Source organism: Pleurodeles waltl, chromosome 2_2 (assembly GCF_031143425.1).
Source record: "Pleurodeles waltl isolate 20211129_DDA chromosome 2_2, aPleWal1.hap1.20221129, whole genome shotgun sequence".
In the NCBI taxonomy this organism is placed as follows: Eukaryota; Metazoa; Chordata; class Amphibia; order Caudata; family Salamandridae; genus Pleurodeles; species Pleurodeles waltl.
Genome location: NC_090439.1, coordinates 902,544,340 through 902,562,762, shown reverse-complemented (window position 1 = coordinate 902,562,762; position 18,423 = coordinate 902,544,340). Strand labels below are relative to the sequence as shown.

At 40.4% G+C, this 18,423-nt stretch overlaps 1 protein-coding gene across 1 annotated transcript in view; it reads right to left on the bottom strand.

Moving 5' to 3' along the window:
* Positions 1–18,423, bottom strand: part of ZFPM2 (zinc finger protein, FOG family member 2) — a 578,803-nt gene that overhangs the window by 396,034 nt on the left and 164,346 nt on the right. The window contains exon 3 of the mRNA XM_069220606.1: positions 7,784–7,885. Coding sequence (XP_069076707.1) covers positions 7,784–7,885 — 102 coding nt within the window. The remainder of the gene's footprint in view (positions 1–7,783; positions 7,886–18,423) is intronic.

Sequence of the window (18,423 nt, the reverse complement as noted above, 5' to 3'; positions counted from 1 at the left end):
GAACCCTCAGGTTGTTGCTGTTTAGCATTTTCTTTATTATTTTTACCCTGTAACTGGGGTTTTTGTGGTCTAGCCCCTAGGCTATCACGACCAATACTAGAATATGTTTCCGCTATTATTCTCGGAAGCTCCCGCTCCTGATTAAGCAGCGATACATCCCGAAGACGCATACGCACTGCTAGTGCTACTGCCTCTCCTTTGAGATTACTCAAAATAATAGAAGAAACTGTGGCAAAATTGCCCAGCAACTGCATGCCCAAATCCAAGGCAGGGGCAGCCCCATATTCATCCTGAATCTGTTTAAGTACGTCCGGTAAATTAGCTAATGTCGGTGTACCGTGTGCCGTAGTGTAGAGCGCGGCAAACACCGTGCCCCAGGTATTACAAAGGTCCACCGGAGGAACCCTCCCGTACGGCAAACACATCGTCAAAATTCTATGTTTATCCTGAGGTCCCGTATGGGGAAATACTGCTTCCAGCGTATTAATTTTTTGCGCCAGCCAAAACGGAGTCTCCTCTCGTTTAGCCGGTACCTTACCCATAACTAAGTGTACAGTGGCCGGATTAAGACCCGGAACCACAGCCTGTGGGTGCGCTGGAGCAGCACGCGCTGCATTCGTATTTAATGTCTGCATCACAAACTGAACTAATCGTCTATATGTAGCCGTTAATTCCGTATATAAACGACGAACATCAACCATTGCCAATTGAGCAACCGCAGGATGTGGTGTATATGTAGCCAATAAAGGCCAGGTAGGATCATCATTACTCAGTGGACCTAACCTAACTTGTGCTATTGTGTGTGGGAGGGCGCCATCAAGCCTATTATCATGTTCTTGATAAGATAGAGGTATTTCTAAATAAGCGTAAGCCCTGTATTGTCCAGGGACATTCGCAACTGTGTATTCGTGAAAAGTATTTGTTCCCCCATCCACTGCTGGAAATCCGACCCAAGAATAAAAAAGTTCCGTTCTATAGGCTGCATGGGCGTCCACCACAAAAGTGACTGGACCCCCCTGGACTGTCAGTCCATGTGTCAACAGATGTCCCGTGAGTGGATGTCGCATATTAATTGCTATGTTCACTACATTAGAATTCGCCATTTTATAAAAAACGGCTTCAGGTCAGAGAAGGCACACCAATATCGGGGTTTTCCCTCTCAAAGTTCAAGCTTGAACAACCAACCACTAAGCAATAGGAAGCACCTATGCCGTGGCGGCGGAAACCCTCAGCCCCACGGACGTCTCCGTATACGGAACCGAGGAGTCAAAATATATATGAGACCAAGAGAGTCAGTCGGACCTAATCATTAGAGCCAGACCAAACGTTGGCGGCGCCATGTCGCGTGGGCTCTCATTATTCTAAATGAGACTACTGGATTTCTAGGTAGCAGGATCTATAACGGTGTGGGGGACTGAGTCTGACCCACGTGTGAAGAACTCTGTCACCCTAAATCCGGTTTTTGCTCCGGCTAACTAGCAGTGCCTCATTTCTCCCATGTGGAAGGAATGATTTGGCAGCCGAGCGCATGACATCTTTGGAACTTCTCAGGGAAGTCGTGGTTACTCAGATCCGAACCAACTCTCTTATTTCCAAATATGATCTCATATACAAATGACAAAGACAGTATACGTTTTATATAATGTTTTAATAAAACAACTGTATTTTAGATAGTAAGGCGTGAGCCGCAATAACCAGAACGATACAACACAGTAGGATTGTAATAGTTACCAGGAGAGTAAAACATAAAAACAAAGCTATCATATTGTCAAACAGTTTCTACTCTCCCTCTGCTTGTTCTATCTAGAGCACAGCATGTTAAGCTTCTAGCTTGCCTATTAGAATCACTGTGGAGACATCAGCCCTCATAGCTGAGCAAAGACCTGTGATCTTGGTTCAGCATCTGCAACGAGGCAGTCAGCGTCAAGTTGTGGTTCCCTGGTCGGAATCTCCCTCTTGCGTGTATTGGGACAAGGAAGTGATTTTATAACTAACATGTCATCGTGATCACAAAATGTCCCTGCGCAGGAATGCCAAGTCTAAACTCTTACCACGTCTATCGGCAATGTACCAGACTGTATCCTTGACTGAAGCACATAGTAAGTATGTTATGGAGAACTCCAGTGCTGAAGTAGGCAAAACAGTGTGATATGAATAAAAAACAACACTGTAGAACTGGCTATTTGAAAAATAACAGTACGAAGCCTAATAAAAAGCATGTTGAGCAAAGTACACAGAGGCTCTAAGCTGTCAGCAAATGAATAAAATATATTCAGGGCAAAGTGCACAAAGGCCTAAAGCCTGAAGCTAAAGCGCAATGAATACGTAACACTAACCACACTACAATACAAAACAATATCTCCATAAACACATTGCTGATTTATTTATCTGCCCTCCATAGTTCATCCATTTACTCCACATTCTATTGTCCTTTTGCAGACATCCTTGGGATGCATACATTGGTTGTTTTCAAGGCCCTCCTTCCACTGGGTAAGGTTGGCCATGTCTACTGATCTCCAATGTTGTCTCTCTCTGCCAATACCATGCCTAATCTCTGAACGATCTGCTCATAACTATTGTACCCCCAAATCTTATAAAATATATACAAAAGTGGTTTCTGGGGGTGAGTAGTAACTGGTTCCCTTTCATCATTTACAACACCTGTACTGTGTGGTAGAAGTCTCCTTTGGAGGTATAGAATCTAAGACACAACGTGGAAGAGTCTCTCTATATGCACTATAGTCATAATCTGGTTCATTAATGCAATGTAGATAGTTGAACTTGAATTCCCTATACCAAGTCAAGATATCTACCTCACTTGGGGTCATTAATGCTTGTCTCTATTAGCAGTCCCACAAATCTCTCTCATAGGTTTGTTTAACTGTAAGGAATGCCTCAGGGTGTTGGTTTCCTGTGAGTTATACATTCTGGATATCTTTGGGTCTGTTAGCTTGGAAATGGTGAGCTTTGGTTCTATCCCATTGAAATCAGATAGCAAATCTATATTTGCCCCATATGAAGTTAATGTTTTTCTCAATTTCAGTTAGAGGAAGAATTTGTTTTGAAGGATCGCAAACTCTTTTTTAAGGCCACCAAAAGATATATTGTGATTTTTAGTGACTATAGAACCAATTTTAGAGATCCCCAGTTTCTCCCACCATTCAGACCCTTAGAGCACCTCGACCTGTGGGGGTTGCATAGCCACCAATAAGAGGGTTTCTCCTGCAAATGGCTACTCTGGTTGATAGGGAAATGTTAATGCTGGGTCTCTATTATTACTGACTGTTTAGTCATTAATGGCTATTAAGTGTGTAGTTCCGCAGTATGCCACAGACTCCATCGTTCCCAGGTTCCCTTCAAAGTTAGACTTACAGTACTTGATTAACAATACCATAGACACCCCATTGTACTAAAGAAAGGTATACATCATTGTCACCAGTCGTTTGAAGAATATCAGAAAGATTGCATTTGGGATTTTCTGCAGAGTGTATTGGGATCTGGGCAGAGATGACTACTACATTTGATGAGTGCTACTCTTCCCATCAAAGGCAATGGTAACCGGCACCCGTGGAGAAAGTCTCTATTAAACATAATTATCTTAAGTGCAAAGTTGTCCTGAAAACCTTGTATTTTTTAGATTTATTTTAGTTTTCAAATAGCTTATCAAATCTATCTCTGCAATTTAGGACAGCAACCACTGTTGCTGTGCTGTGTTGAGCCAGAAGGAGAAGCATTGTGAAAACGATTTGTTTTTGTACTGTTTTTATTTCGTCCACCCATCAATGTGATATCGTCATTTTTACAGTTTTGAAGCAGCCATCAAATTACATAGATGTACTCCTATCTATCAAAGGTAATAACTTGTTCACCTGATGATGTAGTCAAGTACATCTTTTAGAAATGTTATTTCTTTCTCACTTATATGCACACTATCTACTGCAGTGCAATGATTTTCGAAGCTCAAAATAAATTAAAAAAATATGAAAACAAAAATATTTCTACCACAGTTTAATATCCTTTATATTGATTATGCTCAACACAAGGGATCTCAAACCTATTGCTACTAGTAAAAATTCCATCCTTCTTAGCAAGGCTAAAGCTTCACTCCAATAATACATTCTATACTTTAAAAAAAGGGCCGAAGATAATACCTACGAAGAGTAAGGAATGAAAAGGGACAATCAAGCACAGATGCTTCATTTTGTCTCCAAATCACAAGGTCACAGGTCAACTTTATTCTATAGTGTGCACTTTGACAAATAGTTCTTTGCAAGCTCTGACTGAGTTATGACCAATCATCAATTGCAAAATAGCCAATCGCATAACAGGGCATAGGAATTTTTAATAATATTCAAATCACTCAAATATTCCAAAATACTGCAATACTGTCAATACTTTATCATTACTCTGGGTGTGAACAAAGAAGACCTTTATCAATATCTTTCTTAACATTGAACTGATGTCATGAGATATCAGGGCTATATTAAAAAGTGCAGTGATTCTAGATCATTAGAATTGCAAACATTATCCAGCAGCTTTTTGTACACCCTTCCAGTACTTAATGGTCAATTCCTCCCTTGCTGAATTATGTCAACTGCTATTAAATTCAAGTCTTTCTTTTTGCTAAAGGTTCACAAGTGCACAATATAATATAAATTGAAGATGCATGGTTTAAGCCGCAAAGCCTTTTTCCTTCTACCTCCACAAAGCTCAAAACAATTTTCAGTATTATTAACTCAATAGCATGAAGTGCCAGGGGTTTGTTTGATTTTACCTTTAAGGAATCTAGCTATCGGGTTGGCAGCAAAACCAACATATTGTTTATTAAATCTTATTACGGTGGCCACAATAGTAGAGTGGCTTGATGTTTTTTACACAATTTAGGTACCACTAACTATCTTATGAAGGTCATTCCCTACCACCCAACAATGTGAACACTTTTTTTTTCCACCCAAAAGAAGAGCTTGGATTTTAACTATATTCATGTTTACTTTCTTTTTCCCCACAATATTTTTTTCAGGTATGAAATCCTCTGCTTCAAACTCAGGGAGGTCACAGACAAGTGAGCCAAATCATCTGGAGACTAGAAGCTACCTAAAAAGTATTCACCTATTTTTGAGGAAAAGTATAAGAGAAAATAAATGGCTAATAGCAGACCTACCATAAAATACTAAACAAAGTAATAGACAACCCTGCCTACAACAATTCATCAATAGTATTTTCAATGTCAAACCTTCTATTTAAAGATGTGTCTACTAGGAACCAACCTCTGGAATATAGACATTGGATATTACTTAGGAGCTTTGGGGCATATCCACCTACCTAACTTACCCAGCAACAAAGTTCTATCCACACTATTGTAGGTCACTCAGGAGTCATAATATAATAATATAAAGCACTCTTTTGCTCTGTGTATCTTTTGGCAATCTCCCATAGAACCAAACATCTGTCACTTGTAGAACAACGCGTCTTAAATCCTGCTTGCTTTTGTTGATAATACTAGATGTAACTGCCAAACCACTTAGCCAAAATACACTAAATTTAAATCTCAATATTAATTATTTCATTCAAACACTTTCATAAAGGCATCTACCTGTCAAACCAACCTGTAACATTTAGAGTCTAGTTTAAAACCTTTTTCAACAACAGTTGCACAATAGCTACTATCCATGATTTAGAGATGTCTCTATTCTATGCTCAATTTGAAAAACGACAAAACTGAAAGGCCCACGATTATACATTCCCTCACAAGATGCACCCAGGATATTGTCATAGATGTCACCCTACTAGAGTTCATTAACCTGATGGTCTTTTGCACATTTATATTATTTAATCACTGTAAGACCAAATCACAAAGTCTCCCTTTAATGATTATCAATTTTACTGCTAATTATATCTTTCACATTCATACCTCATTCTTACAATAATGATACACAATAATCTGTCATTTAAACAGGCACATCTATTCTGACATTTCACTAGCTATCCATGAATCACAATTGATAACATTAAAATACACCAAGGGCCTGATTACGAGTGAGGCGGTCCTCAGACCGCTAGACTCGCGGTGGCTGTCGGACCGCCGTGGTTGTGGCGGTGCGACCTCCACATTATGAGGTTGACTGCCAGCCCCACCAACCTACCACCATTTCTGCCAGGATCTTCGATCCTGATGGGCTGACAGCGGGTGCAGATTGCAATCAACCAGGGCAGCCCGGAACTCGGCTCTGCTCTCCTGATTACAACCTGGTTCTCCGCCAGCCTTTTCATGGGGGTTTCACTGCCATGGAATGGCTGGCGGACGTCAGGTGTAGGGGGCCACACAGGGGCCCTTGCACTGCCCATTCCTAGGGCCTATGACATGGGCAGTGCAGGGGCCCGCTGCCCAGACCCTCATAATGCGCAATGTGTGCTGTGCAGACAGTGTGCATTACAAGGTTGCAGGGGGCCCCCGTGTACGGCAGCATTGGGGTCTGCTCAATTATTAGCTGGCAACAAGGCCGCTGCCACTTTTCAACTGGGCTGATGGGCGGAAACCTTAGTTTCAGTCCATCAGCCAAGCAGGAAAGTTGCAATGGGGCTGGCAGGGAGGTAGTCAGTAAGGCAGAAACCTCCCCGTCAGAAGTTCCGTGAACGGGTCTTCCGGTCCACTGAAGTCAATTCGGCCCCCAAGTGCCTGTAGATTGTGTATACAATTTTTTTTTGTCAACATGTAGGAGGACCCCTGTATATATCCCCCTCTTGTATATATACCACCTTCCTCAGGACTACCACATATACAGATTTTCCATATTTGAAAAGGAGTGCAATCTCAAACGCATCTACTTTTTTACATACATATCTCCACACTGGGCTATAATTTTATTAATAATTATATTCTCCCAATATGTTTGTTCAATCTTGTGTTCTGGAATTATTCCTTAGGACCAGGTAATATGGAAACTCTCAAATTTGGTGAGCGATACTCCTTTTTATCTACAATCACAGTGGACTATTCTTTGGAAAATTGACCATTTATCTTCTTAACTTTCACCACTGGAAATCTTTAATGCCATTACCATGGATCACCTTAATCTAAATGTATATGTTATGCACAGTCACCACTCCGATAATGTGTAGTACTGACCGCGATACATCAGCGTCTGTCTACAAACTGATGTGCAGTACCAACTGCGGTACATCAGCATCTGTCTAAAAACGAAACCAATCAAACAGCATGATGTTTGATCGGTTCAACCTGTAGACAGTCGTTGATGTACCGCAGTCAGCACTGCACGTGCTCGGAGTGGTGAGTGTGAAATCTTTCATTTAGAATTATACTTTATTCTTCCAGTATACCTAGTGGTTAAAAGAAAAATAATAACTATCCGTGATGCAGAAAGTTCTACCACCTCAGTTACATTATGACTTGATACTTTTTAATAGAAGCTACAGATTCTTTACATCCTCTGAGGATACTGTGTTGTGGTGACACAAATGATACATTAACGCCAGATTCAATAAATAGCCAGGGATAATATGAAGGTTTGTAATCCCCATGAACCAGATGAACCACTGATATAACATTTCCTTTCATTATTTTCACAATTTAATAATTCTCACCAACACCCAGAATAGCAATTTAAGTATTAAATAAACTACATCAACATTCAAAGGAGGAAGCCTTGTACACAGTGTGTTGAGTAATGGAATGTAGTGGATAGATAATCCTTAGACCTCCTTCGAATCAAAACCTCTCATTTATTTAATTCAGTAAAGAATATTGTCAATATTTCCTTCATACCTGGTCCGTCCCAGTCATCGATCTCCACCTTGGGTTGCAATGCTTTTTCTGACTGTGCGTCACCATCTGACTCTGCTGTCTCTTGGCTACCCTCTTCATCACCTGGCAAGAACACGAGACAGGACACATGGATTAAATACTGTCTGCAGTGACTTCTACCAGGGAGCTCCCAGTCTGAGCAGGGACACACAATTGGTACAGGTGAAGGGCCTTTGAAAATCATGAATAGAAGAAAGCCTCAAAGCAGCAGTATTAACAGAGAAGACAGCATTTGCTGTAAACACGACCAGTATTCCATAGTGGGTTTAGAATACAAAGTAAATGATACAAAGGGGCATATTTACAAGCCCCTTGCACCACCATAGTGTCATTTGTTTGATGCTAAGGTGGCGCTAAGGTGGCTTTTCTGCCGCACCATATTTTCAAAGTGGCGCAATGCTTACATTGCGCCACTTTGCGACCCCTAGAGCCACATTATGCCTGCGTCAGGCATAACGTATGCAAGATGGGGTGTTCCGGCTCATTGAGGCCTGAAAAAACGGCACAATGAAATTTACAACATTGCACTGCACCATGTTTTCCGTCATTTTTAACGTCTACTCAGAGCAGCCACTAAAATGATGCGCCCATTATTTTCAATGGGCCTCCCTGTGCTTTGCTGCACTAGCGTCAAACGTTTTAATGCTAGTGTAGCAAAGCGCCACAATAGCGTAAAAAATGTTGACACTGTTGTGCTAACGACCACCATGGTGCACCATATTGTAAATATGGCACAACTATGGTGTCGTTAAGTGCTGGTAGGGGGGAGCAAGAAGAGGGGTGCATCATCTATAATGCGCCACTTTCCTGTAAATATGCCCCATAGTTTGTAGATTGGCAACAGTTGAAGAATTGGTGTATGACATTAGTGTAATTTTGTTCTGTGTAATTCCTTGAAATTTTAGGAAAATGATGAAAAATTATGTGTAATTATGTGAAATACAAAACCACATTTAGTGCTATCCTTTAGCATGAAGTGCACAAACGAGTCTAATCATACATCATGGCATATTGACGTAGTTTTGGGAATTTCATATGACAGGGGTATTACAATTTTAGAAAAGTTCTGCAAGATTATGCCAGTCATAAAAAGCCCGTTTATTATAAACATGAGAATCAGGTTTTATTTGCAAGGCCAATGAGCAGTGACTGGTGCGTTTTTGACCATCATGTGCATACCCTTTATTAATACCTGCCTATTATGGAATGTGCTGAGTCTGGAAGCTCTTGCTATACAACAGGGTGGCTTATACAGTACAAATTCCAAATATAGTTGCCAAACTACAAGTAGGAGAGGGGTTTCTGAACTTCACAAAGTTGACCTAACTACTTTACATATACGGACTAAGGATATTTGTACATTTAGAGTATAGGAATACATGGGATACATAGTAGCAGCATTTTCTTCAAAGCTGTACAGTGTTGTGTCAGATCCGCTATCTATTGAACGTGCTAGGAAATTGAACAGCATTTCAATTCAGAATGTTTTCTTGATTCTTATCCTTCTAGAAATATAACAATCAATAAATAATAGCCAGAAAAAACATTCAAATTATGATCAATTATAACTCTCATTGTCAGTTTACAGTTAACGGCAGAAAGGGGCTTGTGAGATGAACTGGAGACGGCACACTTTCACAGTTTAAATATAAGACGCGACAGAACTGAAAAATTAAAAGGTGTGCCATAGCTGAAGTCTGACCTTAGAAGTGCCGCTAAGGACAATCATTAGATGTTATATCTGAACTGAACGCAGAATCAGGCACTTCTTCAGCATAAAATGTTTGTAACAAATAAGCTTTAAACCAATTAGAAACAGTGGCCCTCATTATGAGGCTGATGGTCATGAGACTGCCAGCCTCGCCGTAGTGGTCCATCCGCCGCTGACCCGGCGGTAAGGACAGCACATCACGAGTTGTGGGACTTGGCAGACGCCAAGCCTCCACAATGCCACCTGTCCCACCGGTGCGGTCGCACCGCTGCTGATGGTTGTAAGCACCTCCAACTCTGTGGCAGGCCTCAGCCTGCCCACTGGATTACAAGTCTGCAAACCGCCAGGCTTTCCGTGGTGGTCACCCTGCCATGAAAACCCTGCTGATCACGCACCCAGTGACCGGAATCTCCATTCCTGTCACCGGCACACACTTGCACACATCCCCAATACCTGTCCACACATCACAAACACCCCACCACCCCTTCACCCATGCATGCATTCACATACACACCCCTCAGCATATGCATACATCCACACAGACACCCCCACTCACTCACAAACATGCACTCAGACACCCCCACTTACTCACATTCATCCACACAGGCACCTCCATACATGTGCACATACACACACATTCACATTCACTCTTATACACACATGCATTCTCCATCCCACTCCCCCTCCGCAGACACGCACCCACACACACAGACACCCTCAACCCCTTTCAGATGCCCACTTACCTTCTACTTCAAGGAGGACGACCGAGAGGGGATGGGTCCTGGCAGTCTTGCATCACCAGCACCACCATGCCAGCAGGACTCCGACACGCCGTATTATGGCTTGTAATATGGCGGGTGGAGTCCTGCTGGTGAGGCAGTGCTGGCGATGCACCCGCCACTTCGGAGCCAGACTTCCGCCCACAAATGGGCGGAAGTCCTCCAAGAACGCCTAATATGGCGGGCAACAGACCGCCAGCACTGGTGGTCTTTTGCCTCCAGCAGCTTCGGCAGTCCTAGAAAAGGACTGTCGAAGTCGTAATGAGGCCCATTGTTTTTAATTATGTTTATCGGGGATGCATTGCCAAATACTCTTGAATTTCTCATTCAAAACTATTGAGACGCATGGGAGCCTAGCCAAAAACTTCATTTTGTAGTACATGAAGTTGTATTATTCATGAACTACAAAATGCTATTCACTAACCTAAGTGTGGAGACCCCAGCCACTCCTGTCTTTTCTATGTGAAGGTTTGAGCCACATGTATGGGGATCTCTACACTCATAGATCTACTTTTCAGTAATAATTGTGGGAGGGCAGAGGTGTGGCTGAAGAATGAGGAGTTAAAGGAGGACTGCCGAGGGATTTAGGGAGCAAAAAGGAAATACAAACACCAACCCATTGCTATTCACAACTTCACTCTAAGCTTTCTGTAGCGAAAATGGTTCCAAAACAAATAACTCCACCCAAATGGACTCCACCACAGCCTTGGACTATGTCCAGCATCACAAAAGGCCACTCACAGATACTGCCGCTCACATATATGTAAAACAATGCAGCTAAGGATTTAAATAATATCTCAAAGGCAAGGCCACTGAAATTATGTAGCAGGGAATAACAAAAGTATGCAAGAGGGCTGACTAAACTATGCAGAAAAAAGGTAAATTTTATGACATAATGCAGCACGATTTTTAATGGCACCACTTCGTTATTTTGCAATTTTTACACAAGCTACCACTGTCTGGGGGAAGATTTCACCTCATCAGAACTAGTTTAACAACCAAATAGAGCACGAAGCAACTAAAAGTTGAACCATCGATCTTTGTGAAGGGCCTTCAACTGTGCTAGAACTCATATTGCAACGTTGTTACTAAGTTTTCATCTAACAGAGCTAGAAACAAAGTTATGTTAAAATGTTAAGATTATGCAGCCGCTGATTGAGTATTTGACAAATGAGTCCAATCCATAATTATAAGGTAAATACCACAGCCAAGTAATTGCATAATTCCAGGGAACCTGCCCATAAGAACTAATGTTAATAAATTATATTATTTCAACTTTTAAGATAAATACATCTATTTTGTTTAATTTAAAAAAAGATAATTATAATTTTACACTTTTGTTAAAAAGATAGAAATGCTTTAAATTGATTCTAGAAAGTGAAAAACATAATGATTTATTACACATTTAAGTAAATGTGCTATAACATTTTATATTATTAGAATTAGGTTTAAGATACATTTGTTAAATTATTTTACATTAATATTATATTTTATATATTTTAGATTAAAATATTTTAAATGTTTTATTTAATGATTAATGCACTTCAGTGTTTTTCCTTATGTTTTACCATAGGGCGATCTTGGCACTGCTTCCGAGCTCTCTAACTACGTGCAAAAATCCTGGTGTAGGGCACTCAACCAAGAGGTGGAGCTGTGCAAGGAGGCACCTAAGAGTTTCTTGGTGATGGTGAATAGCAAAAGTGTAAAGTTACAACTAGCTACAAAAGTGAATGAACACATGAATTTACATGGGTAAATGTACCTTTGTGGCTATGCCCCCTGGAACCATCTTCACAATGTCCCTCGTGAGAAGCACAGTTATCAACTCAGCTGTGTAACATTAATACAAAAGTGTCCATTTCAAAAGTCAGGTCTGAGTCTTGTGAGCAGACTGGCAATTGAATGTGACTTTTGTGCTATTGCCACTCTTCTTCCCTCTCTGTTTGTCACTTAACAACTTCTTGATTTCAGAGACACATGTGGGTGGGAGAAATGTAGTCTGCTGATATTAGCAGGCTCATTAACCCACACTCATGAATGGGAAGGTACATCATATCAGAGGGGAGGCCTTCTAGGCCATTCAGAGGTTGAATGAGCATCGAGCAAAGTTCACCCCCCTACTCTATCCAGGCTTGTTTCTGCTCACAGCACTCACCATATCTGAACGGCATCTGCTTCTGCAAAGCATAAATGAAGGAAGTACAGGCATCCCTTGTGATTTCGGTTATTGTATTTTGCACTCAGAATACACACTAGTAAACAAAATATTTTGTGAATTTGAACCAGGGTTTTAAATTATTGCTTTACATATTGACCAAACATTCTTTTTTAAGGCTTACTATTGACTCGTGCTGTTATTAATGACTGCCCAAATTGAGCCTCGATGAATGGTTTACCATTTTCTTTTTTCTGCAGTGCCTTTTAATTTTCACGATTTATCTGTTGTACTGCAGTGGAGGAGTGCTTACTACTTGTGGATAAGCTGATTATGCAACAGGCACCTATGAATGTTATTATTAGTAATTAACCCTGTTATTGGAAAACGATATGGTATATCAGGCAAGTTATTTCTGGAGAATGTATGTCCCTCGAGGGATTATGACTGGAAGGTGGGTGACCAACGCCACTGACTAGCAGAAACTACAGACAATGACACTGAGTAGACTTTATCTCCATGGGGCCATGCTGCTTAGGAAAGATTGAAGTAGGATCAAAAGGTCAGAAGACTGAGGTCAAAACTCACTTGACTCAAAGACTTGACAGTGAGGGCAATTTTTTTCTCCCTGCTAAAGGGGAAGGTTTTGATGTAGGGATTAAATTAAGAATGGTCATTGCTTTCTGATCGGCATACACTATGTAGACATGGCTCTTGTATTATAATTATAATGGTTAAAATACTGTAATAGTGGCTTTCAGGTTGAAGCCAGTGATGGGCACATAAGTGATGTGAATTGTGGTAATGGAAAAATGTTGAATTGAACAATTCTAGTTGAGATCATATTATCAGAGAGGTAAACGTGGATTATTTGTTGGATTTTAAATTGCAATATTGTAATTTGCTTCTCCTTTCGAAGATTGGGTGGAAAATTGCTGGATTAATGGCCAATAGCAGATCCCAAACTGTTCTCCACATCTCCTAGCACATGAGATTGTCTTGATGGATTAGAATATTCTTATCCTTTTTGTCAGATTAAACTCAACCTACAAATCTCATTGCTAATGATACAGACCATGGTTCATCCAGAAAAGAGTGCATATATATATATATATATATATATATATATATATATATATATATATATATATATATATATATATATATATATATGGGTGAACGGTGGGTGTCTGTATTTCCGTGTCGCTCCCTAAATCCCTCCATTCTTTTCCCTAAAGTCCTCCTATTCAAGTATAAATATTCCCCAATTTCCAGCCACAGCTGTGTCACTAAACAAAGTTAACACAGACACTACACAAATCATATTTTATTACTCTATCTCTGGCAATTTATCAATGCGTTTTGGCTTCACAAGCTATCTTCGCCATATATCTAGAACATCTTCTTGAATTCTAATTCCTCTCTTGACTCTGTCACAAAATATCTACTATACCGACCAGTACTTTAAAGATAATAAAGGGTGACAGGCTGTGCTTCATAAAATCCCTCAATACATAAATAAAACAAGCAGGAAAAACTGTTGAATGTCCATGTGTCTATGAAAATGTGAGTTTAAAATGGTTTTATGCATCACTAAGAAAAATAAGCAGAATTTAAGTGAAGCAAAATATCTATGATACAAACTGCATGGTGCATCGGCATGCTACACTTAAATTGTTAAAGGAATTGTCAAGGAATGCAAAGCAATATGCATTAAGGGCCACATTCACCAACGCTTGTATTATCGATTTAATTGCGATTTCCTGTGAATTGCAATTAGGAAATTGCTATTTTAAATATATGAAACCCTTTAGAGTTGCATTTGCAATTCATAGTGGGTCGCAAAAGGGCCCACCACATGAATAATAATGAGGTAGGGTGTGATTTGTGACCCATTAGTAATCGCAGTCATCACAGGAATGGTGGCCTTCTGGGCTCAGCGAACCATCATTTCTATGTTTGCTTTTAAATAAAACAATCTTTTTTTTAAAAAACACAGCCCATTTTTCTTAAAGCAAAACAAGATGCATTTAAAAAGAAAAAAATGAAATGTTTAAGTTTAATTTAAATTTTTTAAGAGCAGACAGTGGTCCATAGGACCACTGGCTGCTCTTAAAAAATTATTTTCCCACCATTCTCAAAAGAGAAGAGGTCCTTTTAGGGACCCCTTCCGATTTGAGAGTGGGTTACCACTAACTTTGTTTTGGTAGTAAACTTCGGATGTTTTGCAACCACATTCCAGTCGCAAAACATTTGTACATATCTTTCCCATTTGTTAGTAGGAAGGGACGCCCTCAACATGACCGAATGGCAAAACCCAAATTGCGATTAGGTAGCAAGCTATTGAACTGAAATTTGGACTTTGAGCATCCCAAAAAGCATTTTTCTGACTAGAAAAACGCTTTGTACATGTGGCCCTAAATAATTACAATAAATGTTTTCTACAGATTGTAGAGTGAGGCACACCATAAAATGATGAATTTTATTGGAGACATTTAATAGGCAGTTAAAATCCATAAGACATGTGAGGGTTGTCTGCTCGCCAGGATATTCCCTCTATGCTTCTCATTCAAATAAACTCTGTTTTTCCTCAAAAAGATCTAACCCCTGACATGCATTACAAAACATGCATGTTTGATAAAATAGCAAATAAAGATCAAATAAGTACAAAAAACAATAAAGTATAAATGAGGACATAAATGAAGGTAAAACGAATAAAAAAATGCACTTACATGAATAAAGAGCAAGTAGATAATAACATCGGAAAATAACCAATACATAAATGCATAACCCCTTATACATAAATCAAATGAAATAAACATAAGAAACACACCTTGAGAAATAAATCAAGAGGTGAGCTGCCTAGGTCACATTAAAAAGAATGAAAAGCACTTTGCTTAATCTACTTTTTGTGTGCAGTTTGGCTCTTAAATTAGGAACACACTCAAACTAGTGCAGCACCAGATTTGCCACCATTTCTGTACAGCTCGGTGTCCAAAAAAAAAATGTTGGCACAGATTTAAGAAAAGTGGTGCTTCATAATATGAAGAAACACTTTTCTTGCACCCCATTGCGCCCCCTCTAACGCCACCATGTGTTTGCCTAATTAATGATATGCTGCACCATGGTGCACACTAGGATCAATAGCATCATAATTTCTGATGTTACTGTGGTACTTTGCAGGATTAGCGCTAAAATGTTTGGTACTAATCCTGCAAAGTTCATAGGGGCATATTTATACTCTGTTTGTGCTGGATTTGTGTAATTTTTTTTAACGCAAGTCCAGCGCAAACTTTACTCCATGTTTATATTTTGATGCTAAACATGTCTAGCACCAAAATATTGGAGTTAAGGTCATTTTTTGCCTGCATAAAACTACCTTGCATCAATGAGATGCAACGCAGACATTCCCAGGCAAAAATGACTCAAGGGCCCTAGCGCCTTATTTATCCTCCCATGCAAAAATCACGCACAGGAGGAGGAGGGCCTTAAATAATGGCGCTAAGCCTGCTTAGCACCATTATTTAACGCCTGGGTAAGGGCAGGCGTTAGGGGACCTGTGGGCCTTTTTCCATGGTCAGAGACCACGGAAAAAGCCCACAGGTGCCCTTCCCTGCCACCAGGGACACCCCCACTGACCCGCACCCACACCTGGAGGACACCTAAGGATGAGGGGACCCAACCCAGGTAAGTCCAGGTAAGTATTTTTATTTGTTTTGCAAAGTGCCATGGGGAGGCTAACTTGGGCTTAAGGGGACTTAAGTCCCCTGGGCATGGCCATTGGGCTGGGGGGCATGACTTCTGTCTTTACTTAGACAGGAGTCATGTCCATGTGGGTTATGCGTGGAAATAATTACGCTAATCAGGTTAGAGTCATTTTTTTAACTCTAACCTGACTAGCGCCATTCTTTTACGCACAACCTCCAGTTTTTCCTATGCCTCCCCCTCCCGGTTAGAGTAACTGGGCCTTACCGCCGGCTAGCATCATAGCTTAAAATATGACACCCGGCTGGCATCCAGTAATGGCGAAATTTACTGGCGGGGGAACAGGTAGTTCTATATATGGAACTACCTGTTCCTGGGGCAATAAATCGATAGTACCTTTTACTAGGGCCTTATAAGTAATTTAAATGTGCCAATTGGGGTGTACCAATGTTAGAATTCTTTTAAAGGAGGGCACAGCCACTTTACCATTGGTTAACAGGAGTGAAATGCACAGATTCCTATGGCCAACAAAAAACTGCTTCAGCAATACAAGGCAAAAACCGAGGGTTACTCTGTAAAAGGGCACATTTCCATTTAAGGGGCTCTAGTGGAATGGGGCTTTCAATAAGAAAAATAATGCCTCTGAGGAGAATTAAAGGAAAAAGAAACAGTCAATTTTAGCCTAGCACAAAATGTAAAAAATAAGTACTTATTATGCCAACAAAAAAAAACACCAGTTCACAGTTAGGCATACTTTCAGAAACATAAGCTTTTGGTAGATTTGTGTATGTTTTCTTTATGATCCCTGAGTATGTCAAATTGTGTGAGGTAACTTAAGAAAGTGAATTCACAACTGTTAAAATCCTGTTTGTGAATGTTCTAATACCTTCATATTTCACTAACATAAGCAAGTAAAACATTGATCCAAATGGCATGATCTTCCTAGCACATTAGATAAAAACATAAGTGACATGAACAGATCTTATTCAATAAGTAAACATCCCGATATCTCTGCATCTGGCGTAGTATACAGAAACAATATGTCTATATTTCTTTAGAGCAGCAAATCATCTACATTCTTCGAACAAAAATAGGGTGTCAGATACAAAACAGCGGGTGCACAGGCTACAAATATTTGAGCAACTGGATGTGGAATTATTGTGCTGCATTCCCAACAGGAGCGCTGCCACTGAAAGCATGTCATATACTGAATTTAATTATCCTAGGTGACCAATCCAAGCTCTATGTCATAAAGTGGGCAATTCTTGCCAACACCATAGCCACTATGAGACTGGGCATCTTGACTGTACAGCCTCGACATGGGCATTTAGTAACAAAATCACAAGCACCGAATATGTCTTCAAATCGACCGTCAGCCCATGACAATTTTGTAAAACGAACAGATTATGGATGCCCTGACAAATGCAAATTAAGGTGAAAGAGTATATAAATCTAGGTCATCAGACTATCGCATTTGTTACTCTAAACCAAAAGTCAATACAAACAGTGCATATTTGTAAGTCATATAATAACGAAGGTAATATAAAATACTTAAATGAATTTTATTGTTGCTCAACTTAGCGGTACTGTCTCATCACATCTAAACTTTGCATGAAGAAAAAGCCTGCTGCACAGGTACACTGACCTCGCACTGCTATACCCTAATGATGGTGTGAGGTCAGGCAGGTTTCCACTCACACTAGCATAGCAGAGGCACCAAGGAACCCATGCAAGCAGGAAAATGCTTCCCATAGGTTCCTAAAATATGGACTTAATTGGGATGCAGGTGACCCCGTAGACATAAGTGTCCAGCGCAACTCCATGTCACCAAGGACGTACGCCCAGGAGACGGCATCAAACAGAGGTCATGGGCCGTGGATGGCCTGCAGTGTACAATAGCCAGTTCACTTCCATCGGACTCCTCCATATCCTTCTTTTGTTGGGCTGTGCGGTACCAGCTACTGACAGAGATGCGGCAGTGGCCCTTATTACTCATGTGCAACACGGATTCACTCTACATCAAAAGGGCAACTGTCCCACTAAAGAATGGTGGTGAATTGTGTACTGGTGCAGACATACTTCTGAACAATATCATTTCTGCCTGAGAACGGCTTTTGTAGAGCAAACTTAAAGCAGTGGCACCTGCCATTGAACGAGGTGGCGGGTGGAAACAAAAAAAAAATAAAGGAAAAAAAAACACTTACCTCTACTACGGAGACAGGTTCGTCTTCTCTGTCCTTTTCGTCCAAAA